The sequence below is a fragment of the Crocodylus porosus genome, unplaced genomic scaffold (genome assembly GCF_001723895.1).
Source record: "Crocodylus porosus isolate Cpor-Errol unplaced genomic scaffold, CroPor_comp1, whole genome shotgun sequence".
Lineage (NCBI taxonomy): Eukaryota > Metazoa > Chordata > Crocodylia > Crocodylidae > Crocodylus > Crocodylus porosus.
The window spans coordinates 4660421-4686983 of NW_017728911.1; the positions used below are offsets into that span (position 1 = coordinate 4660421).

The 26563-nt window shown below is 42.1% G+C and overlaps 1 protein-coding gene across 4 annotated transcripts in view; it reads right to left on the minus strand.

Annotated features, from left to right (window-relative positions):
• The window catches only part of SIN3A (SIN3 transcription regulator family member A), a 43589-nt gene extending 17234 nt beyond the window's left edge, over positions 1 to 26355 (minus strand). Inside the window, exons 1-11 of one of the 4 annotated variants that reach the window (XM_019533334.1) lie at positions 26071 to 26094; positions 15804 to 16025; positions 14627 to 14803; positions 12076 to 12182; positions 11277 to 11559; positions 7827 to 8078; positions 7053 to 7205; positions 6600 to 6758; positions 5214 to 5303; positions 3450 to 3568; positions 1409 to 1619 (exon numbers count right to left, since the gene is read on the minus strand). In XM_019533334.1, coding sequence (XP_019388879.1) covers positions 1409 to 1619; positions 3450 to 3568; positions 5214 to 5303; positions 6600 to 6758; positions 7053 to 7205; positions 7827 to 8078; positions 11277 to 11559; positions 12076 to 12182; positions 14627 to 14803; positions 15804 to 15992 — 1740 coding nt within the window. In that variant the 5' untranslated portion in view covers positions 15993 to 16025; positions 26071 to 26094. Of the gene's footprint in view, positions 1 to 1408; positions 1620 to 3449; positions 3569 to 5213; positions 5304 to 6599; positions 6759 to 7052; positions 7206 to 7826; positions 8079 to 11276; positions 11560 to 12075; positions 12183 to 14626; positions 14804 to 15803; positions 16029 to 26070 lie in introns of those variants that run through there. The other 3 variants (XM_019533335.1, XM_019533336.1, XM_019533333.1) reach the window with 3 other exon arrangements.
• Between the last annotated feature and the right edge of the window lie 208 nt (positions 26356 to 26563).

Consider the following 26563-nt stretch of genomic DNA (forward strand, 5'->3'; position numbering starts at 1 on the left):
CTGAATCTCCATTAAATCGGGAAACCAATAAAAAGTTCTGAATTGATTCAAAGCCTCTGAATCAATTCAGAAAAGATTTGGAGAGCTTTGGCAATTCGGGAAGTCCCCACTCACCGCTGCAGAGAGCTGGACCCAGACTCTGTGCTGGTAGGTAGGGGGCAGGGGAGGTGGGGCTGGAGGAGGTCGGAGGGGACCATGGAGGGACCCCTGCCAGGCCCCATTCTCTGCCTGCTCCTCCCCCAGCCCCCCTGAGCACCCCCCTACCGCTTCTCGCTCTCCCAATCCCCCCTCCTCCCCATGGCTGCCCTACCCAGCCCCAGAGTCCTGGCTCTTAAAAAAAAAGCCCCACACTTACTAGTTGCTACAGCGGTCATCAGGGTCTCGTGGCACAGCCCCCCCCAGTGGGGCAGAAGGGGGCAGCAGATATTACCCCCTGCCTGGCAGAAACTGGTTAGTGCACGGCTTTGTTTTTGGTTTTTTTGAAGTGCCAGGATGGGCAGCCAGTGATGCGACTGGCAGAGCGGGCAGGGGATGAAGCCTGTTTGATTTGGAGATTTGGCAGCGGCTGACTCTGAATCAAATTGCTGTCCCCCAAATCGGCTGAATCTGAACCCAAAACAAATACTAGCAGCTTCGCACAGAACTACATACAGATTTGTGTTCCCTGCTTTAAGGCAGGCAGGTTCAAGGAATCTGGTCCATCTTTATGGACCTGGCACCAGACCACATGTTAACTGTAGGCCAACATTTACAACTGCACCATGCAGCACATCCTTTAGAGATTTTATGGCACAGTTTGAAACCTTAATTGTTTTGAGGATGCTGTTTTAGCCGTCTTACTATCTGCTACCCTTATAACACTTAAAAAAAAAAAGGGGGGGGGGGAACTCCTCTTTCCCACAATTCCATATAAACTACTTGCATTGACTAGTAACAACCCTCCTTCCGTTCTTTGTGTCATTAGCAAACCTGAAACTTGCCCCTAAGGTGCAATATAGCAAATATATGTTGAGATGCCCCAGAATTTTTACAACCCCCAAAGGAAGAGATTTAACTAAGCTCTGAGGTTTCCCTCATCCCCAGCAAATGCTCTTATCCCTCTTGCGAGGCAAGAGAATCTTAACCAGTATGCACCACAAGTCCCTGCCCACCCACATGAGAACCACTGCCTTTCCAGGTCTAGAGGATGACAGTCACGGTCACCACAGAACACAGCAAGGACTGAACCCAGACACTGACACTTCCTCTCAAGAGACCAGGATTTCAAGATAGCGCACAGCTGTGCAGTTAATTCCCTTTATTACCCTCTTCTACACCACCTACTAGTTGTTCTGGCCCAGCTGCTTGCAGAGAGATTGGAAACAGGCTTCTCCCAACACACAAATTCCTCTGGTTCAAAGCTCCTTACCTCTTTACACAGCGGAGTCCGCCCTGTACATTTGGGCTGCTGGTAACTCTTAGGCAAGGCTCGGTAGCTGGAACCCAGTCGTTTACAGGAGGCATAGTCTATTTCCATGGCAATTCCCTCTGTAGCGCGCTCCTTGGGAAATGTCTCCATATGAACAGACTCTTTGTAACCCAAAAAGTTTTTAAACCAAGTGAACAGTTCTGGAAATTTCCTATAAAACACACATATGTGAAAACTGTAGCTGCTTACAAGTCAAATCCCAGTACTCTAAAGTATGAAGTAGGGGCCGTGCTCAAGAGTGCTCCTAGAATTCAGTGTGGAGACAGAAGACCCTGGCCACTCAGTCCCACTAATTCTCTACACTTGTGCACATTCATCAATACAAACCACTCTGCTTTTCCAGACTGCTCCTGCCTTAATTCACTTTGCGGAGTTTTTATGGTTCCTTTGCCTCTTTATTTGGTGACAGGGGAGGGAAGGTGCTAGAACACTCCTAACGTACCTTATCAACAAGGCCTCATTCATCCATATATGAGATATGAAAGACTACTGAGAGATGAGGGTATATCCATACCCTCTCACTTAAAATTAGCAGGAGCACACTGCAGTGTTATCTACAGGGAACGTCCCAGATTATTTAGGCAAAGAAGCAAAACCAATTTGGTGGGTGCTAATACTCAGCAGATAGAGGCATTGACTAAAGAGAAGCTGTGAGAAACAAATCTAGGACTCTACTGAAAAAAACCCCAGCTTTTAGGATGAGTCTATCAGCACCAATGCTTCCACCAATACCCTGACAACAAAATATAAATCTAAAGAGGACACAGGCCAACATGAAAACATATAAAGATATTTCACCCCTTAGATTCTGCTTGTGGAAAACATAATTTGACTTGATCAGAGACTAAAACATGCATCTATTAGACTCCCATCTTCTCCTACAAAGGGGGACACTTCTATGCCTGTTATCACTGCTAACTGAATAACTGCTCATTTAATACATTTTTTTCGTTACATGGGAGAATGATAAAGTTCAACTCTAGGATAATAAAGTGATCTTTATTATACCTTTCCTGATATAGATACTCTCTTATAGCTCCAGATACATAAGATAGATGGGAGAAAACAATTTTTTAGAGTGTTTTCACTGACACAGATCTACTATCTTACCTTTTTTGGCTAAAATTAATGTCTTAATGACACAAAATTTGCCTAGTTCCACTGAAGACAAGGACTGCAACCTCTTCCAGGGAGTCTCTCTAGGCTGTACAGCAGTCCACACAATGGGGGCCCTGATCCTGCTCTTAATTTGGGATCTTCTTGTCTTTAGTTCCCTTTCTGACATGTACATTAATTCTATTTAAAGCAGTAAGGAATGTTAAACTTGCAGCCCCAAGCAGATGTAAAAATAGCTAGCATGTGTACTTTACACACAGGCCTTACTATAAACTGTTAGCATGGAATTATTTGGTATACTAGCAATGTCCCAAGAGGGGTCTAAAGCTTCTGCCTTTACACCTGAGTAACTTAAAGTTCTGGTCTCAGTTTCTGTATAAAACTTGACCTGTTCTCTCAATGACCTACTCCAAAAAAGCTCTATTGCCAATTCTTTGATGAGAATGGTCAACATTCATTACCCTTGCTCAGGCTGGGCTAGAAGAGATAGGCATCTCAGAGAGGAGCAGCACTCTGTTCTCACAGCTGTAGGGTATTAGCTCACTGATGTACAAGTAACACCCTGTAAGCATTTAGTGGACAGGTGATTAAATGAACAGTAGTGTACACAGATGCACCAAACAATGCTAAGAGTCCCTCTCAGTTACACATATATCATGCTGCAAGCAGCTCAGGAAATTAAATGCCCAGTTAGTTCCTAGAGCTATAGAGCTCTGGGCCACAGAGCTAGTTGTACATACCATGCACAAGACATTCTTTTCCTTTAAACAGAACTTACTTCCCAATATACAAAACACACTAGATCCCCACAGACCCTCCCAGCAATGATTACACAAACAATTGGACTTGTTCAACCTTCACTTACCCCAAGAATGGAGAAACTAGCTGCACAAGCTCAGCACGGGAGATGACCTCCTGGTTAAAAATAACCAGACAGCGAAGGAAATTTTCATATGCCTCTGTACTACGCAGTGCTTTTCGGACCTTACAAATACACAGGGAGGAGGAAGAAAATTAATACAGAGCTGGAAATGAGTGAGGTGTGCCATGCCTTTTTGGGCACAGTCTATTTAATAGTATGATCTCCAACTACTGTTCTGCACAGATACTACACATTCAGGCAGGATGTGGCACTTTTAGACCTGGGGGATGGATACAGTTGCTTTCAAATGTCTCCATCTTGTTCAAGGACAACTGAAGGCTAGAGTCAAAGAGGACACAGGCTGGAGGAGCCTATATAAAACAAATCATAAATTAATATAGGTGTCTCTGGCTCTCACTTATCTAGTCCATAAAGTGAGAACAACATTTGATTGACTGATGCCATTATTCTACTGAGCAACCCATGTGAAGTGAATAATCAAGATCTCCAAGTAGGAACCCTGAAGAGTTATAAGTAAAATAAGGGTCTACACAGAAAAACTTTGGCTAGAACTAGTTTATGAAACACTGCAAGTAGAAATGAGACTGGCCGTCTACCCTTCTGCTTACAGAAGCAGAAAGAATAATGCAGCCTCCATTCTCTCTGGGAAGTCCAGGCTACACAACTGTCTATTGCAGCTTAATTGAAAGCATTTCATACTACAGCTCCAGCACTGTTTTTCAGCTTGCATTAAAATCTCAAACTTAGTTTAGTAAGCCTCCTCCTCTCCTTTAGTAAGGGAGGGCTGAATCAGATTCATTTTAGCACCATTATCTTCCCCAGGAGAACTGCAACTACACGTCACATGGAGATCTATCATCATCAGAGGTTATTCATCATTACAATTAAAATTCTACTATCAGGATTTCTACATTTACTCATGGTAACACCTACATGTTCTTCAAGTAATACACTGGCTTTCAGTTACCATTAGCCAGCCTTCAGTTTGTTGCTATTTGTGCTACATCAGTACGGAAAAACAGGATGGTGTCACCATTGGTAAAAATGCCAATTTGCTTTGGGTCAGACACTCCCTTCCAAACAGCATAAAAACTGAACATCTCAGGAAAGAGGTGGAAGTACTACTTAGACACCCACACTGCCAAACTGCCTCTATCTAACCAGCAACAAGTAACTGCACAGCATAGCATGCACCCCTCTTACAGAAATACTGCTTAGTCAACTGCATTGTAAGCTAAGTTCCCCACACCGTACAGAGCTGGTCAGAGACTGAGAGTGCCAACTCAGCAATGTAGGCCCACTTTTTCATCAGTAACATGAGGGACCTGCAGGTATGGGGAGTTGTACTGCTACGGACAGATTGCTGTTCCTTCATATTTCTGTATACTATTAGAATTGGCAGCTATAACCTCTGACAGTTGCACTCTGCTGCCAGCCCCATCTCCCAAAGGCTGTCAGAGGTAGACAAAGAGCCAGAGGTGGACTGTAGGGCAGAGGACATGCACAGCTGCATGAGATTTAGAAAATTTTTAGAAGTTTACAATATCAGATTTAAAGACCAGTGGATGCACTTATAAAAGTTAAAGCCAAAAAAAATATTCTTGGGTAAAGGCCAGAGATGACTTTTCTGTTTATATTTTTACTGGAAACAGATTTGCAAGGGTCATGAATCAGATATTTGAAGGTTGGGAGCAGAGAGATGACAGGGGACCCACCAACCCAACTTTTCAAAAATTTGGCCCCTACCTTCTCAAAGAACAATGACTCTGTCCCCCCACCATGCTTGCTGGCTTCTGCCAATGACTGATCCTTTAGGCCAAGCAGCTTTGGTTTCTTCTGCAAAATGAAGAGCATAAAAAGAGAGAGGGAGAGAAATTCAGATGCATGGCATTTTATTTTGCCTGTCTATCACACACGTTTCAGACTGCCTACCACATTACAGCCTTTGAAAGAGTCCAGTGAAAGATTACATTCGAGTTTCTATCCATCTACTCGTCTCCTAAAATTGAACCATTCGTTTCCCCCAACACTTCCTCCTCTGCATTTTATCTATTAGCCTTCCACATGCTTCAATTTTCTTGCCATTTTTATCATCAGAACCCCAAATAATGTTTAATCCATGTAGTTAACTGCAACATTCACAGTATGTAGTATACCTCTTCATTGTAGTTACATGTAAAAGTTCAATGAAGACAAACATACTGTTACTTGTGTCAGCACTTCTTTCATCCAACTCCTATCTTGTACCTCCACAGATTTTCTGCATCTCTCTACCTTCCCTGGGTTCCTCTTTTTCCCACTCCACACCAGCCATTCTCATTCTCAAGGAACCAACCATTGTTAGGTGAACACAGGCGAGATTAAATTGCTAAAGAGATGAGTGCTGTGCCTTTTCTTCATAAAAGCAAGACTTCCAGAGTTTTACAAGCCCAAACCTACGTAAAAGGAGAAGGAAGGGACAGCAAGCTTTTCCCTGAAACCCAAGCACTGAAACACTTTGCCATCTTTGCTCTACTGCAGCCTTAAGGCTACAGAAATTTTGATGCTTTTTGAAGGAAAGGCCTGACAGAGCACAATCCCTAGAGCTATCAAATTACAACAGTTATTGTAGAAAGACGAACAAACAAGAGTCCAATGTTTCTACACCAACTTTTGATTTAACACAAGAGGCCCCGGAAATGCCTTGGTTTTTCCTCGTTTACTCTTATGCATAGCCTGAAAACAATACTCCAAGCCTTAGACAACATATTTATTTTACAAGTTTACTGAGCCTTCTTCCCACTTAAGTGTTGATTTATTAAAAATACTAATAAACATATTCCTGTGAATTCTGTAGCAATAAAACCTGATAGAAGTGCTGTTCATCTTTCTGCAGTAGTAAGCACTGTCAATCTCTGGTTACAGCTTGTCCTTTGCGTGGATGCTTTTATGTCCTGCACTTAAAATTCAGGCTTGAAAAATTTTAATTTTGAAGTAGACAAGGCTTTCCATCAGCCTCTATCTCCTCCTAACCTGGAATTTGTGCCTCAAAAACAAAACAGAATGTAAAACATTCAACTCTACTAAGTTTTCACAAGCTGCCACCACTTCTTAAAATAAAATCATCAGTGGGTGAACAGTGCATGTTCTCACCTTCACTGGAGGGGTTGCTCCAGTTCCCGAGTGCCGTCGGATTTGACAGCCATTTTGGTTGGGTCTTTGCTGCTTATTGTTGAGCTGGGGTTTCTTGACTGTGCCACCATGGTCATTTCTTACAGACTCAACTTTCTCTGCAGTTGTCTTACTTAACAGCTTATTTAAGAGAGAACCAAACAGACAAGATTATCAATGATCTGATCTTGTGGTACTAAGGAGAAGGTGCATGTGTATCCCTTAGCTCTAACAGACCAACACATTTTAAAAGGGCAGTTACAGTTCTAAAAAGAGATCTAGGAATCAAAGTTAAGGATTTATCAGCAGAGAATGTGTTCTCCCACCCTGGCCCTTTTCACTTTTTTTAACAGTGTACTTTTCTCAACTCTACTTCCTCGCAGAACCAGATTTTTAAGTATTTATGCTCCATCTACCTATTAGAGTAAAACTCACCACGGAGCTGTTAGCATCTGGCAGAAACTGCCCAAACTCTGACAGCAAATCCTCCTGGTTCTTAAAGAGGCGTGCCACCTGCGCATACACCTCCTGCTCTGTCAAAGCCGGCGTGTAGTTACCTCCTGCCTCCTTGGCATTCCGCTGCTCTTTCTGTCACAGAAAGGGAAAGTGTAAGAGCAAAAGAAACAAGAACTATTACAGCTACTCTCACTGGTTTCTGCTCTCCTTTCTCTGGGGAGCAATACTTAACGTGACTTAAAACATTTATCTTGTAGCCAAGGAAAGTCTGCATGTTACCCCTGCACTTCCAGCTGAAAAGATACAGAAGAATAAAAGATAATATGGCTGATGACTCCTATAACAATGAAAAATCATTCCAAATGCTCATGGGCCAAATGTCATCAGACAGGCTTCAAACAGAGAAATGTTTCTTTCCCTCCTTCGCAGTACCTTAGCCATATTATACACATTACCCTTCTGCCCCATGTTCATATGGGCCACATAACACTACAAAAAATTATCCCTTATTTCAAATACTTGCAACTGCAATGACCGACCTAAAATGAGAAATCAGTATTAACTCATACAAAGTAAAATGATTTCAAATACAGAGAACCTTCTCGCTGGCTGGTCACCTCGTAAAATATACTTATTATGCTAATCAGCTGTAAATACCTCTCCCACAAAGCTCAAGCACAAGATAATTTTGTACATCAAGGAACGCTCAGAAGAATCTGTATGGTTAGAGCATATTGACAACTGTCCACTAACTTGATACGTGTGGAGGATCTCCAGGAAGGCCTTGTAGATGTCTGGTTGCCCCTGGAACCGATTCTTAATTTTGTTGACGTAGTTGATGGCATGATTAAACTCAACTGGCTGATTGTTCTGCAGGGATGGGGTGGTTCCAAGAGAGATTGTCACAGGTGTATGAGGCTGCACAGGTGGAGAGCGTGGCGATGCATATGGTGGGACTGGAGGAGTCTGCTGGCTGGCTGGAGTATGTGCCTGCAACTGTGATGGCTGAGAAGAAAAGACATACTTAGTTTGTCTGAGAGATTTGGGTCAGGGAAATTTATTCAGATACCTAATCCCATCTAATCCTACGAAGAAGACAGAGTTTTAGAACTCACAAAAATTAGTTACATGCAATATCAAAAAGAAGACAATATGAGGCTAACAGGGAAGCACCTTACAAAGGGTCTTCTTCGCCATCATGTCTCCAATCCAACCTTTGTCTGGTCTGTTCCTAACATTCTATACAGGTCACTGCTTCTGGTATTGGTGTTCCCAGATCTTGTGGGGTGCATTGTAGTGAGTACCTCTGTGGGACAGAAGCTCTCATGCTTCTCCTCAACATGCTTTCTCTTAACCAATGGAAAAGCCAAGTAGGGTGGAAAAATTCTGTTATTACTACATGTCCAGTGAAACAGCCTCCACCCACATATTCTAACATGGTAGTCACGCTTCTTGTATTTAACAGAGCCGTTAAGACTGTTAGAGAATGTTTTTCTGATGATGGAAATTAAAAAAAAAAGAGGAGACTGAAAGTATTCACTCCCTCACTTCCAAGTGCATCTTGATAAGCAGCATTCTTAAGAGAACATTTTGTAATGGTCATCCCAGCAGGCATTGGGGGGGCTCGTTTGTTTGTTTTTTAATCTAAAAGTCTTCATTTTCAGAAAATAAGTCAGAATATCATTGAAGGCATGGGCAAATGCATCCAACCAAAAGCACACCCTACAAACTACCATATTGTCTCATCTATAAACACTTGTGGGAACAGAATATACATCTTGTTTCTGAAAGGTAAATGAAGGATCTTTCCTTTTAGTATGCAACTAAGCAATAACAGCTAGAGAGCAGAGCCTGCTTATTGTTCTGCACCCTGTGTGTCTCTGCAGATTTTACTTTGTTTCACAGGTAAGTGGCAGAACCTGCTCTTACCATTATGTCCAGCATTTAACATGCACTTCAATTTTTAGCAGCTGTTTTTGGGAAATGGGTGCAAGTTGTACGCAAGAAAATATGGTACATTTAGGTTTAAAAAAGAAAATCCCAACCACATACCTTTCAAGTAGCAAGGAACAAAAAACATGTTGATAAGAGAACAACTTTAAGTTTTCATTTAGCCAATTTTGTCTCATCATATTTAAAAAAAATTAGACTTGCTAGTAATATTACCAGTGATTTTCTCCATTATGAATGTGACCCGCATTGAACAAAGCCAAGGTTTCCCTTTCCCAGTACTTATCTAGATCACACAAAGCCAAAACAAACAAATATACAAATCAACTTAACATTAAGGGTAGCCACTAAAATTAAATGGGTGGCCCAATGCACTTGCACAAGGACCTAGGGACCGTTTAGAGCTAGTAACTTCCAGCTGTAACAGAAGCATTTCAATCTTCCGCTGCCTTTCAGGTTTCAGAGCTGTATCATGGAGTCTGTTACTGGCAATGCTGGAAACTACCTGCCTTGTTAAGGCTGCCAAAAAATTCCCATTTTAAAGAGCCTGCTCTCAGCTGTTTATGGCTCCTTTTAATTAAAGGCAGGAGGCAAGTACCAAAAGTACATCACACTTTGAGGGTCATTTAGTAAAAAAGGGTATTTATAGATGAGCTCCAGGAGCGCTAATTAAAGCACCCGAAGTATCACGTGCATCAGCGTCCCTATGCTGAAAAATGGCAGCAGGGGCCCTTTAATTAAAGCTCTTTAAACAAGCCTTAGTTAAAGTGACCCTGCCACCATTTTTCAGCCTGAAGACACTGATGCATGTGACACTGGAGTCTGCTCCAACATGCTGTAATTATAGTGTGCTGGAGCAGCCTCCCTGCACATGTACAGGAGCTCTAAGAGTTCTTTCTGATATCAGCTGCACATTTCCATATTTTATAGTTACATTATGAATTCTCTGCACACACTAGAGATCAACCTCCCTTAAAAAATTTCAGTGGGACGCTACTAAAATTCTCCCTTACCCCCTACAAGCTCTTTTAAGTCCTTTCACATTTTAAGGCTAAAATACATGCTGTTTCAAATGAAATAATCAGACCTAAAGCTCATTTTGTGCATTTTCTAGGTCCAATTTGAGCTCATTAAGTCATTATTTTGCCTTAACATCCATTCTTTTGATCACATAATTGGCTGGTAAGTAACATGTGGATTATCTTGAGGGTGACAAGAAAGTGGGCGTACCATCTTTGTTTTTGTGAAGTCCCGAATTTATAGCTTCACAAAATTTAAGGCCAGAAAGGAACATCACTGGCCACCTGGTCTGAACTCCTGCATAACACACGCCATATGATTTTACCTGGATTCCTGTATCAAGCTGCTAACTGATGGTAGAGTTGCAGCACCTATTTCAGAAAGTCTTCTACCAAGACTTCAAGTGATAAAAAACCTGCTGCATTAGAAGCTGTTCCAAAAGCTAGTTACCCCAACTGTTAAAGTTCTATATGACAATTTTGTACTGACAACAACATTCTTACCTGGGTCTCTGTTTCTTTCTAGAAAACTAGAATAATCAGGGAGAACATCCAGAAGCCTACTCTGTTCAGTGAGTATCAAATGATTTATCAGGGACCACATGTACAAAGCCACCAAGTACACTATGAGCTGCTCCCAGACATCCCCTGCTTATGTGTGTATTGTTCTAATACCTGTATGTCCTGCAGTCATTTCCAATGAAAGGATGCTGCAAGTTCCCTTCTTAAGTTAGTGCACTATGCCTAAAAAGGTTAGTTTGAAAGTGGTTAAAATAAGTTTCTAAAGCTTTGGACCCAATCCCAAACCCATTGCTTCAGAGTCCATAACATTTAACATGTTTCCCCAAAGCCAGCAATTTCCTGAACAACTCTGCAGAACCATTTCCGTTAGCATAACACGCACTTCATTGTGCTAGCAAGGCCTGATTATTTTCACATTCATGTCATCTATCAACTGGCAATAGATATGCTCTCTAGAGTCTGCTGCCGTGAGGACTTATACTATCATTCACATACACATGCACTCCCAGCTGCTGCTGGGGAGCCAAGCTGTGACATGTATGCGGTCATTTTTATGAAGTGAGAAAACTGCAAAGATGCAACTTTACCAAAATTGAAATACCCAAAACATTTCTTTTATAAGAAACTAAGGCTTTTGCCACCTCTAATACCAGACCATTTCCAGATAGGAATTATGTATTTTAATCTGTCTATTCCTTCTAGAACCACTGACCTTACTGATTTTGGCAGGTGGTGGCTGTGGTGCAGGCTGTGCTGGGGTTGGGGTTGACTGTGCTGAGGGCTGGGACTGATGCTGGGACTGTGGCTGCGGCTGTGGCTGGAGACCATGAGTAGGGATTTGGTGAACTTGCCCTGGTGTTGTCACATTCACCATGTCATTTGTCTGCACCTCAATTTTATAACCAGGTGGCAAGAACGTATTGAAGCCCATGATCAAGTCGGGGTGACCTTTGAAGAGCTGAGACACACGGCTGATTACTCCTGGAGTGTCAATACTGAAAAAGAACAAGACAAAAGATAGAGGGGTCTGAGTGCAAGCCAGGCACTGAACAAGATAACAATCTATTATGATTTTTACACAGTCATTGTGATAAACCCAGGAAACACCACACTGATTTCCTTGCATATATTAATCAACTTGATTGTGACATGAGACTAAGTTTATTAGTACAATTAACACTAACTTAACGTCACCTGTCACTAACTTAATGTCATTATCTGCTTACTAAAAGCCATACAACCAGATGAATCTGCCATAAGAACTGAACTTGTGAACTTCAACTCCCATTCTGTAAGCAGAGATTTGGCACAGGGAGATCTGCTTGCCATCCAGAATAGAAAATATTGGCCATCACTGCACTCCCAAGCAATCGCCAACCATCATCCCTGATGGAAGACTTAGACCTTAATACTTGAAGAAACAGAATCTCCAGAACACTAATAATTTCTTGTCCCCCCAGCTCCCAAACACACAAGTTCTCTCTAACCTAACAGGCAATGCAAGTTGTTACCTTTGAGATTTGAATTCCTTCATTATATCCAAGAAGTCGTTGTAGACTTGGGGCTGACTACCAAACTGCAGCTTGACTTGGTCAAGATAAGACAGTGCATCCTCCACCTGAAGCCAGAAAATAAAAAAATTAATCAGCAAGTTAAAATATGCCAGCAGAGAATGGTCATACACTCACTGTTACAAACAAAACAACACCCCTCCAGAAAGGCAGCTGCAACACACAAAAAAAATTGGGAGTAACAAATTAGTAGTCAGATTGTTGCCCATATTACATGGGTATTTGAAGGCAGGACACTTACATTTTATTTCTGTCTCCTACTAGAAAAAAAAAATCATACTTTTCTACAAAGATGCAATATGCATCAGCAAAAGTAGTCAGTGGGAACATACTCAGAAGTTACCATCTCACCACTGGCAAATTCACTGCTCATATAAGACCAGTTATTAAGTATTTTTCCTGTGTACCTTTGTGGAAATTATTACGGCAATAAGAATAAGCAGAACATGGAAATGACATATGCAGTGTCTTAGTGTCTGCCAGATACACTTGTGCTGCCTTTTTTTTTTTTATGCCAGTCATTTCAAAACTATCACATGACAATTTTGGAAACAGTAGCTGTGGATGTGCAAATTCACACACCTTGGATAGCACGAGAGGGTTTACAGACAGTTTATATACCAACAATCTGATTTTCTGAGGTGCTGAGTGAGCAGCCATAGCTCTCAGTAGGATAGCTGCACACTCATTACCTCAGCAAGTCAGGTCACAAATGAATAAATTGCAAGAGCTTTCCAACCCTTTCCTTTCACAGCCAATCTGCTCAGAGATCCAAAAGATCTTGCATATAATGCAATTTATCTGGAATAATATCTGAGGGCCTAAAGTCATTCTGGGGCTATTTTATGGGAAATAATGATATTAACTAAAAGACACCGTAAGTTTTTCAACCAAAGTCCTAAGTCAGAAGTTTTGCTGTTGCTGTTGATTGCTATAGAACAACATAAACCCAAAACTCAAGGGTTAAAAATAGGCCCATTAGAAAGTATGTGTTCACTTTACTGTTTTTATATGGGAAATATGAAAAAGGTATTTTACTGTTTTTCTAAAAGAAAGATAAAAGATAGGAATTGATTCATATATATGCTCCTACTACAGCCGATCTGAATTTAACTACTTCCATGGGTTATTTTTGGTGGGTTTTTTTCTCTTCTTTTTAAAGACTTTATTGCATATAGTCCAAGAATAGAAGATTGCTCATTCCCAAGTATCTCCCACATAAAGCAATACATTCAAAAAAGCCACTGGATGCTTTGGTCTTAACCCTTTTACATGAGAACTGGATTGACACTTCTCCTTTCTACCCTCAAAACCCACTGATGACAATTCCAGGTTTTGTTTTGTTTTTTACTTTGCTACAATATTTGAGAAGAAAATGTGTTCACTCTAAACAATAAAAGAAGGGAGTACTGGGTGTATACAGCTAAATCCCTTTCTTAATTAACAGCATAGAGCTCCAGCCTCCACACTGGGAATTCCATGAGGCTAAAAAGACCTCAGCATCTTAGTTTTCATCAGACTGTCCAACAGGCTTTGCTGGGAGGCTGGGGTCACATAAGCTAGGGGTGGGTAAAATACAGCCCCGGGAGCCAAATGTGGCCTGCCCGCCAAGCCATTCTATCTGGTCCGCGGGGCCCCTAAAAAAATGTAATCTGCCCTGGGCTGTTTATCACACGGCCCTTGATGGCTTTCTGAAATTCAGTAAGCGGCCCTCTGCCCAAAATAATTGCCCGCCCCTGACATAAGCAATAGTCAAAGACCATCAATTACCCCACAAACTTTGGGCACAGGCCTCAAACTGTTGCCTGCTCTATAGTAGCATAAGACAGCAGTTAACAAACTCTGACAGATTGAGCACCACCAGTTTACAATTGTACAACCTTAATTACCACCAGCACATTTTTCAATTCAATGTTAAGTACCACCAGCAAATTTTTGTCATAAAGTAATTATAATAAATATGTTAACATGTACCACTGACAGGCTGTCTGCGTGCCACTGGTGGTACCTGTACCACAGATTGGGAACCACTGGCATACAACAAACAAGAAACGGTAGGTTAAAGACTGAACTGAAAGATTATAAAATACTTCTGTACTATAAGACTACATCTCATCCTGACTTTCCTATCCATGTGGGCTGCCATGTGAACTTACCACAAAAGTGCACTGGGTCACAGAACTCTGGGATTATGATGATAACAATAGGTACAGAATACAATATGGGAGTCTGTATTCTACACAAAGCCACTACCCCGCCCTCCTTGTGTACAGGTGTACACCATGCCAGAAACTAAGGTTTTTAGTCACACCAACTCATCTATATTTTTAGCATGGCAGCATTTTACTGCAAATGCAATGAACCATTAGCTATTGGGAAAGCTCTCTCATGTGGATACATCAGTCATCTGAGCAAAGAGAACATGAAACAAGAAGATAACTCCCTCCAGAACACCTTGTGTACAGAATGATAACTTGTACCCTGATGTTACCTTAAGTCTCTGGAACTGCTGTTGTCCCTGTACTGGTGCTGCTGGAGGGGTTGGGTGAGCATGACTCTGCACCACCTGACTTCCATGAGGCTGCACTGGTGTTGCATGATGATGTCCACTATGGACAGTTGCTATGGCAGGCCCATGACTGCCCGAGCTCTGTGGCACAGCTGACACCTGGAGAGCAGAGGAAAATATGTAGCTGGGGGTAGTAGCACTTTACCTGCTCTTGGAAATTCCCAACTGGAAAAACTGCATAAACCAAGGTCATTAACACAGACTGATGCAGTACTTTTCAAATAGAAGTGACCACACTTCAATACAGGGAGGGATACTGTTTGTGAAGCAAAGTAGTTGCTTATTGTGAAGCGAAATTAAAAGCAGCTTTGGGCGCTACACCTGACTTGACAATTTCCTGCACAGACTTGATCAGATCGCTATTTGCAAAATGCATTTGGTAACCCTTCTGCTACTCTTTGGGCAGCTGTATGGCTGAGTGTAAGTAAATGCTTCAGTGTCTCAAGACAAAAGTGAAAAATATAAATTTTAGAGAGGCAGAACATTAACCAGAGCATCAAGGCTAATTGACAAGGAATGGTTTTGAATCTGACCATTTCAAATACCAGTCTGACCCAGGATCCTGAGCTGCAAAGAATTCGTAACCCAAGACAAAGCAACTGCAAGAAAACCTTGTGTTGCAGGAAAAGAATAAACCAGAACCCCATATGTTCTTGCCTGTTTTCTGACTAGGAAACAAGTTGACACCAGAGTTCAATTGTACCCAAACCAAGCTTCCACTCAAAGAGGTATTTAAGTACCTCACTGCCTGTGATGGTTTAGAAAGGGACAATCCTACAGAGCAGGGGGTTGATTTACATGATTTCCTGAGGTCCCCTCCACCCCTGTTTTTCTGATTCAATACTTACCCTTATGCGTGTGAGTAGCACCCATTGAAATAATAAAGACTTAAAGCATGTACTTAATCTTGAGCATATGCTTAACTATGTTGCTGAATTAACACCTTAATTTCAAAGACCATTGCTGGTTTTAAGGAGATTTGCTCTCATATGCAGAACCCCACCATAGAGTAATAAACGAGAGACTTGGATTGTTTAGTGGACAGAGCAAGACTGTTCATTATTTCCTTGGATCCCATTAAAAGGGCAAGCAGGCATACCTGGTAGCTGGGAGTTACAGAGTACTGAATTCCAGTGGCAGACTGCATGGTCTCCGAAACCGCCTCATAAACAGGAGGTGCTGGAGCAAGCACACGATGCTGGTGCTGGAAAGTTTCAGTGTTGCTAGTAATACGTCTCTGCTGTGACGCATACACAGGTGACTCCTGCTCATCCAATCGCCGCTTCATTCTGAATTCATGCTCGGGGAAGCACTACCAGAACTGCTGAAACAGATCCATTGAGAAATGTAAGTGACCCATTCTCTCCCTAACTGAACAGAACACTGGGCTCATCAACAGGAGGCATAGGAGAAGTATAACAGGTTTAGGGATATTCTATTTAGCCTGCCACTATTTCTTCGAGCAGTGGCCAGAACCTTTAACAGCCCAGTTCTGGTTCAACTTGGGCCACAATGGCATCAGCAGCAAGGGGTTTTGCCTGCATCTGTGGTCCCAATGTCACTCCCCTCCACCTGCCATTGCCCAGCTTTGCCCTCCAACTCTCCCTCTTTCCAGTTGTGGTGCAGCTCTCCACCAGCTAGAAGCTGTGCCCCAAGGAGCAAGGGGGGGCTGGGGAAAGGGGCAGCGGTATGGGTTTAGCTTCCAGGTGGCTGGAGCCAGTGTGGGCACAAACACAGGCAAAGCCCTCCTTGTTCTGCAGACCAGGTCCAGTGGCTTGGTGGGCTTGATTCAGCCTACAGGCTGTATGCTGCCAACTTTGGTCTTAAAGAGTTTGAGAAAGCAAATGGCATTGGAATTTGGAGTAAAAGTTTTTCAGGAGATATATTTTTTAAAATACAAGCCTCATGTTTAGAATTAAAATATCAAGGTTGAGAATGGATTTCTTCAACTGACTAGACTAAATTGAAGCATATTTTAATTCAGAATATCTTCAATCCTGAACACAGGAAGGCCCCTTTTAAATAATATCAGCATGCAACAAAATGCTGTGGAAGCTTGTAGCGTTTCTGGCAAGAGCAAGCCACATGGCTCTTTTAGAAATAGGAAATATTCTCCAGAAAGCCAAAGGTCTTAACTGCCCTGCACTGAAAGTATGAGCTTTCAATTGTGACATCCCCAGTAATATCAGACAGGATGCTAGCCAAGCCTGCAGGAAGAACTTTTACAAAGTAAAGTTTGAGGAAGAGCAAGAAATAAGTGTAGTCTGAAGATAGAATCAGGTTCTCACGATTAAACTCACTAAGAAAAAAAAAAATATTCCCAGTAAACTCGTACAGACTTGCTGTGAAGTTTAAGTTTGATTCCACATGCCACTCCAACCATTTCTTGCACAGCTCATAAAGTCACTGCAATAGTCCATCAGCATCATGGTAACATAAGCACAAATTAGAATGGCAAGAATGAGAGCCAAAATGCCCCCAATATCTGTACTGGGAACATCCAGAGGACAGTGAAAAGCATCCTTCCCACAACACACCCAAAATATCTTCCTTCAGCACACAACCAGAAGGCAGATGCTACTGCTCTAATTCAAATAGCCTCTGCATTTTCCCAATTAATTCTTGATTTGTTGTCACACTTTGCTATCCCACTCCTTAAAATACCACGAATTCTTCACTTTATTTGTATGACCTCCACTTTCATGCAAAAGTATTCAAGAACTGCTGTTTTCTGGGTGGTGATGATAGTTAATGTCACTCCTGATAAGTTAGTTACCATACAAACAAGAGCACTCACAAGCATACTCATTCTATCTAGTACTATGTCCTGTTTTCCCACCAGTCAAGGAGCTAACCTTATTTTCTCCAAATCAACTACAGTCTATACAGGGTATAACCAAATTCATCATTAGCAATAAAATAGATGGAGGCTGTCCTCCAGAAGTAACTAGAGTCACAAAAATAAAAGAATCAACAATCTCTTTATAGATCATTTGGACACAGGAATTATGATCTGTAAATTCTAAGATTAAACCCATTATTAACCAACTGGATAGCAAACAGACTCAGACTCCTCGATACCCCTACACAATGTGCATATATGCCTAACAAACTGTGCACCAGAATTGTCAAAATTAAAAAGGTTGATATCATAGGTTGTACACATCTTATTACTTTCTGCTTTAAGCCCTTTCCCACTCACTTGTATTTAGCAAGATCCCACAAAAGAGTAGAGTTTTTTAATTGTACTATGTATGACTCATTCCCTCTTGCACACTTCTTAGAGCAAGATCTCCCATGAAGAACCCACCACATCAATAAGACAAGGAGGATGACAGTACTAACTAGACCTTAAATATGGTGGATAAGTACTCATCGGAGTGACACCCAGAGAACAGAAAACTCTAGGGCACAGTCATTTTTTTCCTATTTTACCTCTGTCATCCATATCATCATTTGACTAATCTCTGCAAGTAGCTCCAGTCATTATACAAGTCTACTGTTAACCGCCTAGGAGTTCGGAACATTTTAGCTTTATAGTAAGTTTTACACTCAGCACAGCTGGGATCTAAATGAGTAAAACTAGCAGAATTTGGCTATGAAACTTCCACTTGGACAAACTACCATTCACATCAAGATGGAGACTGCATTTGTGGGGGGAGAAGGAAGCAAGTTATGCTCATTTATAATGTGTGCTCAGCAACACGAAACAGCTGAGACGCAAGTCTTTAAGTATCCACCTAATTTTTGTTCTGTCCCAACAGCCCTTCCATTACTTTAAATGCTCTCTAGTCTTAATTCACACTTTAGTATTTTAACAGTGCAAAAGCATCCTGCAAGTATGACAACTTTCATAACATTTTTCTGGCCACTAGACAATAAATTCTATATCCCATCCCCAGAATAAGCAGGTCACAATGCTTCTGAATCCAAATCTGTAGAGTTTGAAGCAAAGTAGCAACTCCACAACTCTAGCAGACCTAGTATATAGCCTGTACTGATATCAGATTTTGGGGAAACTGAATGGAAGGATCCAGTTGCAGGGCCCATCTAAGAGCTCTGCTGTTCATGTTCCATTCCCATAAAGACATGGTCCACTTGTCACTTTTGTTGGACTAATCAAGGTTTAAAATAGATGCTGACCAGTAAAAGGGCTGTGAGAGGCCAGGCAACTGCTACAATGGTCACGCGTCCTTATCATTTATGATGATTAGAATGCCAACTTGGGCAAAAAGATCAGCATTTTCCTCTGATGAGCTACTCCCAAAAACTTCCCACAGGCTTACACCTCAGCTAGAGTACTGCATCCAGTTCTGGGCACCACAGTTCAAGAAGGATGTGGAAAAGCCTGAGAGTCCAGAGAAGAGCCACTCATACGATTACAGGCTTGAAGAGCAAGCCATACGAGGAAAGGCTGACAGATGTGGGACTATTCAGTCTAGAAAAGACTTTGGGGGGGATTTGGTGACAGCTTACAAATGTGTCAGGGGAGAGCACCAGGGGCTAGTTGAACAACTATTCACCAAAGCACCTGAGGGGAAAGCCAGGAGCAATGGTCATAAACTCCTAGAAGGTTTCAGACTGGATAAGGGAAAACTTCTTCATGGTTCCTGTGACCAGACTCTGGAACAGACTCCCAGCAGGGGTGGTACGGGCACCTACCCTGGAGATCTTCAAATGGAGACTGGATGCACACCTTGCTGGGGTTATTTGACCCCGCAGTCTTTCCTGCCCAGAGCACGGGGGCTGGCTTGATGATCTCACAAGGTCTCTTCCAGCCCTAGACTTCTGTGAATCAGTGAAAGTCTGCCAGAGTTTCCAGATGCAAGCCAAAAACAGTTCAGTGACCAAAACATTAAGTCTGGAATTCCTAGACTGACTGGTAGATCAATGTAAAAAATTCTTACAAGCCCTTCTGCCTCTCAGAGGAGACAATAATGTTCCAGAGTTTGCTGCATGTGGATGTTTTGAATTCAAATGCAAAAATGAAGTCTTGTCTGCTCTTAGAGAAAATTAAAGATGCCATGGCAATTTCTGTAGAATTCCTTTGGTCCCTCAACATATTTAGGCTACAAGCAATACGTTGGACAGCTGCCTAGACTCCAAAGGCTACCTACCATACTTTGCCAGGACTATATGTAGAAGAATGCTGTTCTCTCACTCACTGGGTACAATTTTCCTCCTAACCTGGAACAGTTTTCTCTTTGTCCCCTGGGTAACAGGTAATGGGTTGCTTCCATGGCTAAATCTTGGGTACTTCTGCTTCCCTACCAGCACCGTAGCTGCCTCAGCTTTCTTGCTGAAAGCTCCCTCAGAATCCAGTGCTAATATGACAACCTTGGGAACCTGACAAAAAAAAAAAAAAAAAAAATCAAGCAGAACTTAAACTAAAATAGGCTTCCAGAGCGACAACTCTACAATACAAAAACTGAGTTTAACAAGACAGTACCAAAAGCCTCTTTCTGCAGTGAAAAAGAATCTGGAATAAAAGACACAGCAGGCACGCTCACTACCTGACAGACCAAGATACCTTGCATCCAGAGCAGCTCTGTGCACTACATATGAAGGCCATGTTCACAAATACTCCAATAGTCAATTGCTCTCAATATCGAGTCTTAGGCTCCAGAAGCAACCTCTAACTCTGCAGGAAGGTGTAAACGGAGTCCAATGTCAAGGACTTCGTGAAATCTGAGGGAATGTTAGAAGCTTATTTGCAAATCTCTATTCCTTTTGCCATCTCTGTAAAAGCAGGTGAGGGCAAAATATTTCTTGTCCTATTGGACTAGATCAATGGAAGATAACAGCAACTTAGCTCAGAGACTAGAGGATGCTCAAACCTGCTCTGATAGTCTCCCTGCCACCAGTATTCTCTTCACTGACCGGAAAACTGCTCCTTTCCCACAAGTAAAACAGCCTTTGAATTGGGATCCTTTTTTTTCCTCTTGTCATAGATCAAGCCACAAAAGTTTCAGATTCCTAACCACCTTTCCTGGCTTTTGGCCTTTTATGACCAGGTCACAAAATCCTTGGACACAGGTGTCGCGGTGGACATAGTCTTACTGGACTTTAGGAAGGCCTTCAACACTCTCACCATATTTTTAAAAGAAAAAATAAATAAATGAAGCCAGCTTCTAATAAAGACAGATGTGGATTTTTTTCTATATGCGAGTTACTGCTTTCCCACTTAATTACAGGTGAGATCTGGAAATTACAGATTCACACATCACATCAGCTATACGATGCATCTGTATTCCTAATCGGAAAGATGCACTGAGTATTCAGCAGGACTCTGGAGACAACCCAAGAGCAGAAAGATATCCTTTTCCACCACCCCCTTTACTTCATTAAAAAAATTAAGTCAGAAGAACTAGGAGAGCAGAACAGGTAATGCAATGGACTGTGAGCACCACTTTATCCAGTCCACTTGGCTACTGTTGATCAAGCAGAGGCTTCTTCCCTCAGCTCAGAGCCTATTCACGCTCTCTCCTCTCCCCAAGAGCCAACAGCTTGTAAGCCTCAAGTTGAAGTATGTCATACTTTATTTAGCATTTACCTATGTGATAATGGAAATACCATGTTCCCTTCTCTTCTCCCTTCTCCAAAACTCCCCATGCAAGAAAAATTGTGTGTAGGAGCAGCACACTCTGCCATGCCTGCCACAATGCTTCCCCAACGGGCCTGCCTTGTTTTGTGTTACTGATGGGACATGCTGGGGAGTGTGCATATGCATCTTATGCTGGTAAAGTTAACATGAAAACCTGCCGTTCTTCCTCCTTCCTTCAGTAGCACTGTGAAACTCTACCACAGCATAGTGCAATGGGTAATGCTGCTGATTACGGGATTGGAAGATTTTAGGTTCAACTCCTGCCTGACTCGTGCTGCTGTTTATCTGAGTCAAGTGCTCTGCTACTTGCAGTTGCTTTTGCAGATTTAGGCTAGATATCAAAAAAAACTTCTTCACAGTAAGGGTTGGCCAAGATTTGGAATTGGCTTCCAAGGGAGGAGGTGCTCTCCCCTACCTTGGGGGTCTTTAAGAGAAGTCTGGATAGGCATCTGGCTGGGGTCATCTGACCCCAGCACTCTTTCCTGCCTAAGCAGGGGGGCAGACTCGATAATCTGTTGAGGTACTTTCTAACCCTAGCATCTATAAATCTATAGAGAGCAGGGTTCTTGGCACATTCACCCCTTCCCCTTCACAATAGCACCTCAATAGGATCAGTAAAGTGACCACAATCATGTTAATTTGACTGTATTACTGCAAGCATCTCCTGGAAAGTATCATGAGCAGTGACAGCACTGATATGCAGTGAGGGAGTGAACAGCTCTCAGAGACTGGAACTAAATCACAGATCAGGAGCCCAAGTTCAACTAGTGAAGATCAGAAATAGGAAATGTGATGTCTGGCTAAAGCTCCCTGTGGGAATGGAAAAAGGGTGAGAGACCAATTACCATTCTTCCTCCTCAAACTCTAATTTCAACATCATCGCCTAATCAGATGCATTCTCAAAAAAGCTGCAGGGCTAGAAGTGAATATTGATCACTTATCCCAAGCTTTCAGATGATATAAACATTGGTTTCTGTCCCTAGAGATTACAGATAAATTGTTAAAACCATGTTGGAGTTGAAATGAAAGAAAGCAATATGGTAATAAGAAGGCAATTTTTTAAAGGTCTACTGCCTTGATACTGGCCAGGACTACAATGCTCTTTGTAGTCCACAATTTTTCTTCAAAAGAGTTGCAAATGAGTAATCAGAAGTGAGCCCCCAAAATTGAAGATGCTTCTGACAAGAGAGACAAGATGTTCAACTTGTGCCTCTGGCATGTTTCTCCTTTTAAAGGTAAAAATCAGCATATCCCTTAAACATCAAGACACTTTGGCTAAAAAAATATTAAGGCCCAGGTCAAGTTATCCCTTGACCTTTACATACTACAACACACTGCATGCAAAAGACATGTTCTCACAAACCATATCAAGTTTTAACATGTACTCCCCAACATTTTTAATGCTATAATTATGATACAACAATGACGACTCTTCAGTTGTTACTTTGGCAGTTTAACATTAAAGACTGTATCAAACTGTGATGAGAAAGGTTCAGAATCATTATTTAAGCCTTGCTGCCCTCCTCATCCACAACTGCATACCCTAAAAGTGGGGGCCCTGAGTACTTTAGAACTGAAGCAGCATTAAGTGAAGTTTCCTAAACGTTCAGAAGAATTCACAGCTAGGTGAAGTGCTGACAGCCCACTGCTTATGAACAGGCCCCATACTGAATACAGTTAAGGCTCTCAAATCCCACACACCTCAATCCAGGTGTGAAAGGGTAAGCAACAGTGAGGCAATGTATTTATACTTTTTTGTAGCAGGAGGTGAAATGGATGGCCTCCAATGCTGAAAATGTCATGGTAACTTGTTGAGAGAGACAATAAATTAATCTTTAAATTAAATTTGTTTCTAATTATCTTCATCATGCCCAATCCACCCCTGCAAGAACTCCCTGTTTGGTAGAGAAGGTAGGAATCAGAGTGAAGGAATTAGAAGTGTAGTATAATAACATATCCCCAGTCTAACAGGATAAAGTAACACGTATTGCAGGTCTCCATTTTCTGTTCTGACTTAAACAGCCAGAAAAGTTTTCCAAAGCAGAAGACTACCAGAACTGCAATCTGGACAGAAAACGATTCATAATTTCTGGAAGCTAAATTGATCCACATGCCAATTTCAACATGATGTTCCTCCATCCAAGACCTACACATTCCACAAGCACTGTATGGAGTGCTTCCTGATCGGCCTGACTTGGAAAATAGCAAATCACAAGGCAAAGGAAATTAAATAAGATCCATTCACTTCATAAAAGTAATCCAGTGTGAAAGATACCCTCTAAAACTTCTCATCCCAATTGTTTGGGGTCTGTATTATTTTGTTAAAATGACATTTTAACCATTTGCTCTACGTAGCAGGAACACTGCTTAGTGCCCAAGACCACCACCATCTATTTCATTGAAACCCAATATTGTTTGGTAAGTCAGATCTGTGGTTGTTCCAAATAGCATGAGATTACAGGCAGACAGGATTTTCCTTCCAGCTAATATACACACAGCATCTAATTTTTAGTGACAACAGGTTGCATGTTTCTCCCCCCTTATCTAGATGGAAGGAGTAATTTGCCTAATGCTGTGAGGAAGGGAAATATCCACATTTGGCATGAAAGCATTGAGACAGAACTCTGGTGTGACCTTGGGCAAGTCGCTTAGTATTTCTGAGGCACAGCCAGGAACTGGCTCCTAAGATCTAGTCCAACACTTTAACCATAACAATCAATTAACAATGGCACTTCTTTGTGTGCCTACAATCATCAGTATAACTTTATCCTAGAATCTACGCTGTGAGATCCAAGAGGAGACTGAAGTGCTATCATCCTTGCTAACAGGCATTCTCAAAGACAGCCTCAGGTTCCCAGATTTAGGGCATGGGCAAGCAGGTGCATCTCCACCACTGGGCAAGCTACTTTTGGAAGTTTCTGAGAATTGATCAGTTCAACCAGAGGTAATGTTTTTGGTATTTTGGAGCACCTAAATTTCTTACCAAAATATTAATGCAAAGCAGCACTCAGCTAAATGCTTTATTGAGTTCTGGGGAAATATTACATTAATTGTCCCTTTATCATATCCTCTTCTACATTTTTAATATGATGAAAGTTTCTCTACACCCTCCCACGTGGAGTTAACTACAATCACTGCCTTCAGGATACAGTCCTTTTCTAACCGTAACCTTCTGCACGTCATGTTTCATCTGGTACTAACTCTACAGGTCTCTCTAGTGCCAATTAAAGCCACTCTTAATTAACCAGGGTGGGGCTACCTTTGAAGACCAAGACACCCTCCCTCCTACAGGAGTCCTCTGGACTATGAAATAGCTGATTTAGTTCATACAAAGAGGAAAAGGCCCCAAACTGCTTTGTCACCAGGTATTGATCAGATAATCATTTCAAAATGTTTCACTGTACATGGTCTTATTTTAAGTGACAGTTCATCCCTTTAACCTGTGCTTATTGTTATGTGACAATCAGCTGCATAATGAAAATAAACAAGCCATTTTTGACAAATGCTTATTTGAGGAGATTAAGGCTTACTCTCCCGACACCCTCCTCTTTGATAGTGCATTGACACAATTTTATTAGATAAATGTGATTTATTTTATGCTACTGTGCAGAGATAGCCTAAGACCACCTGATTTCTTAAAAGACTGCAGTCTAGCTCATGTATTCTTCCTGACACTTTTGGTCACTGAAACACTTCCCATTTAAAACAACAAAATATTTGGCAGTTGCTGTAAACCAAATACGTTTTTCTTACATGGCTATAGTAACTGCATATCTTAAGACACCCCTTTACAGAAACACACTGTATCAATGTGATGATTTAAGAAGCAATGGGCTGAAACCTGCCCCAAACAACCCAGAATACAAGGAAGAGGAAGCATTTACAAAGACAGACTTTAGAAGCACTGATATGCTTTGTACAAGAACCACACTCCTGGTTACTTACCAACCTAGGTAAAATCTTAATGCAGATTCTATCGATGTATGATAGTAAAAGGGGTAAAAAAAAAAAAGCAACCAAAAATCACTAGAGTGGAGTTGAAATACTGAGCACACAAGCCACTGGTAAGTTTAAAAGCATAACGCCATGAGGAAAGGGCAAAGAAGGATGCCAATTTGCTATTAAAACATTTAAAAATTAATGCCCATAGCAGAAGCTGACAAAAGCAAACTTGTGGACTCCTACACATCTATACATTACTCAATACAAAGTTCTCGTATGTAGTAGAGCATTAATACCTAAATAAATAAAAAGCAGCCATTTGACTGCTTTCAAAAAAGCTAGCTATATAGCCTAAATAAAATCTGGCCTATTCTTGTCCATATTAAGCCACTCTTCTTGCTCAGTCCAGTTACTCATAGGCTGTACTGTGTCCAAGACTAAGAAAGAGTAGCAGCAGATGACAAAGCAGCCTAATCTGCATATTCATCACAAAATAAAAGGTCTTCAAATTGTAGAACACATCCTAATACGCATCTACTGTCACTTGACCACGGAGAAGGGATCTAAAGAAAGATACCTCAAGATTTCCACTGAGTTGATGAAAATCCTACTGAAGCCTCCCCGCATTGCCGTCAGCCTCACCTATACCAGGTCAGACTAACTTCTAACCCCACCCCACCAACAGTGTTTTCAGCAGTTTCTTTGCCTATGTAAAGAGCAACATGCAGCAAGGCACTCAGGGACAGAAGCGCTGTACTAAAAAAAACCCCAAACCCCAAAAACACCCACCCATCATGTGCTGCCTTTTCTGTGGAACAACCTGAAGAAAAGCTTGTCTACTACTCCTCTTGCTGCCAGAGGACTTTAGAAACGTTGCTCAGCATTAACAAGAGATTTGAATTCTCCGCTGTGTCTTTTCCAAGCCACCCAGGAGCACAGGGCAGCAACGGTGCCCATTCTCCGGCAGCTCAGTGAGTTCGCTGCCTGCCTGATCGCCCCCTGCCTGGCTCCGCACAGGCACGGAGCATCTGAGGACAGGCGAGGCCCGCGCGGGAGGCAAAGGATGGACCCCAGGCTGGGGCGGATGACTGGCAGTTGGCAAACGCTCTGCCACGTGCAGGGCCCCGGACCCTCTCGTTGCTTCTGCCCCAGGGCAAAAGGCTTCTTCCCCAGCCCCAGCTTCACGCCGTGCCCCGAGGTGACCTCTGGGAAAGAGCCGGCGGCAGGGGCAGTCCGGCAGGGCGGGACGTGCAGACGTGCCGGCCCCAGGAGGCACGTGGCAGCGAGGCCGACTCCGAGCCACGAGCCCCGCC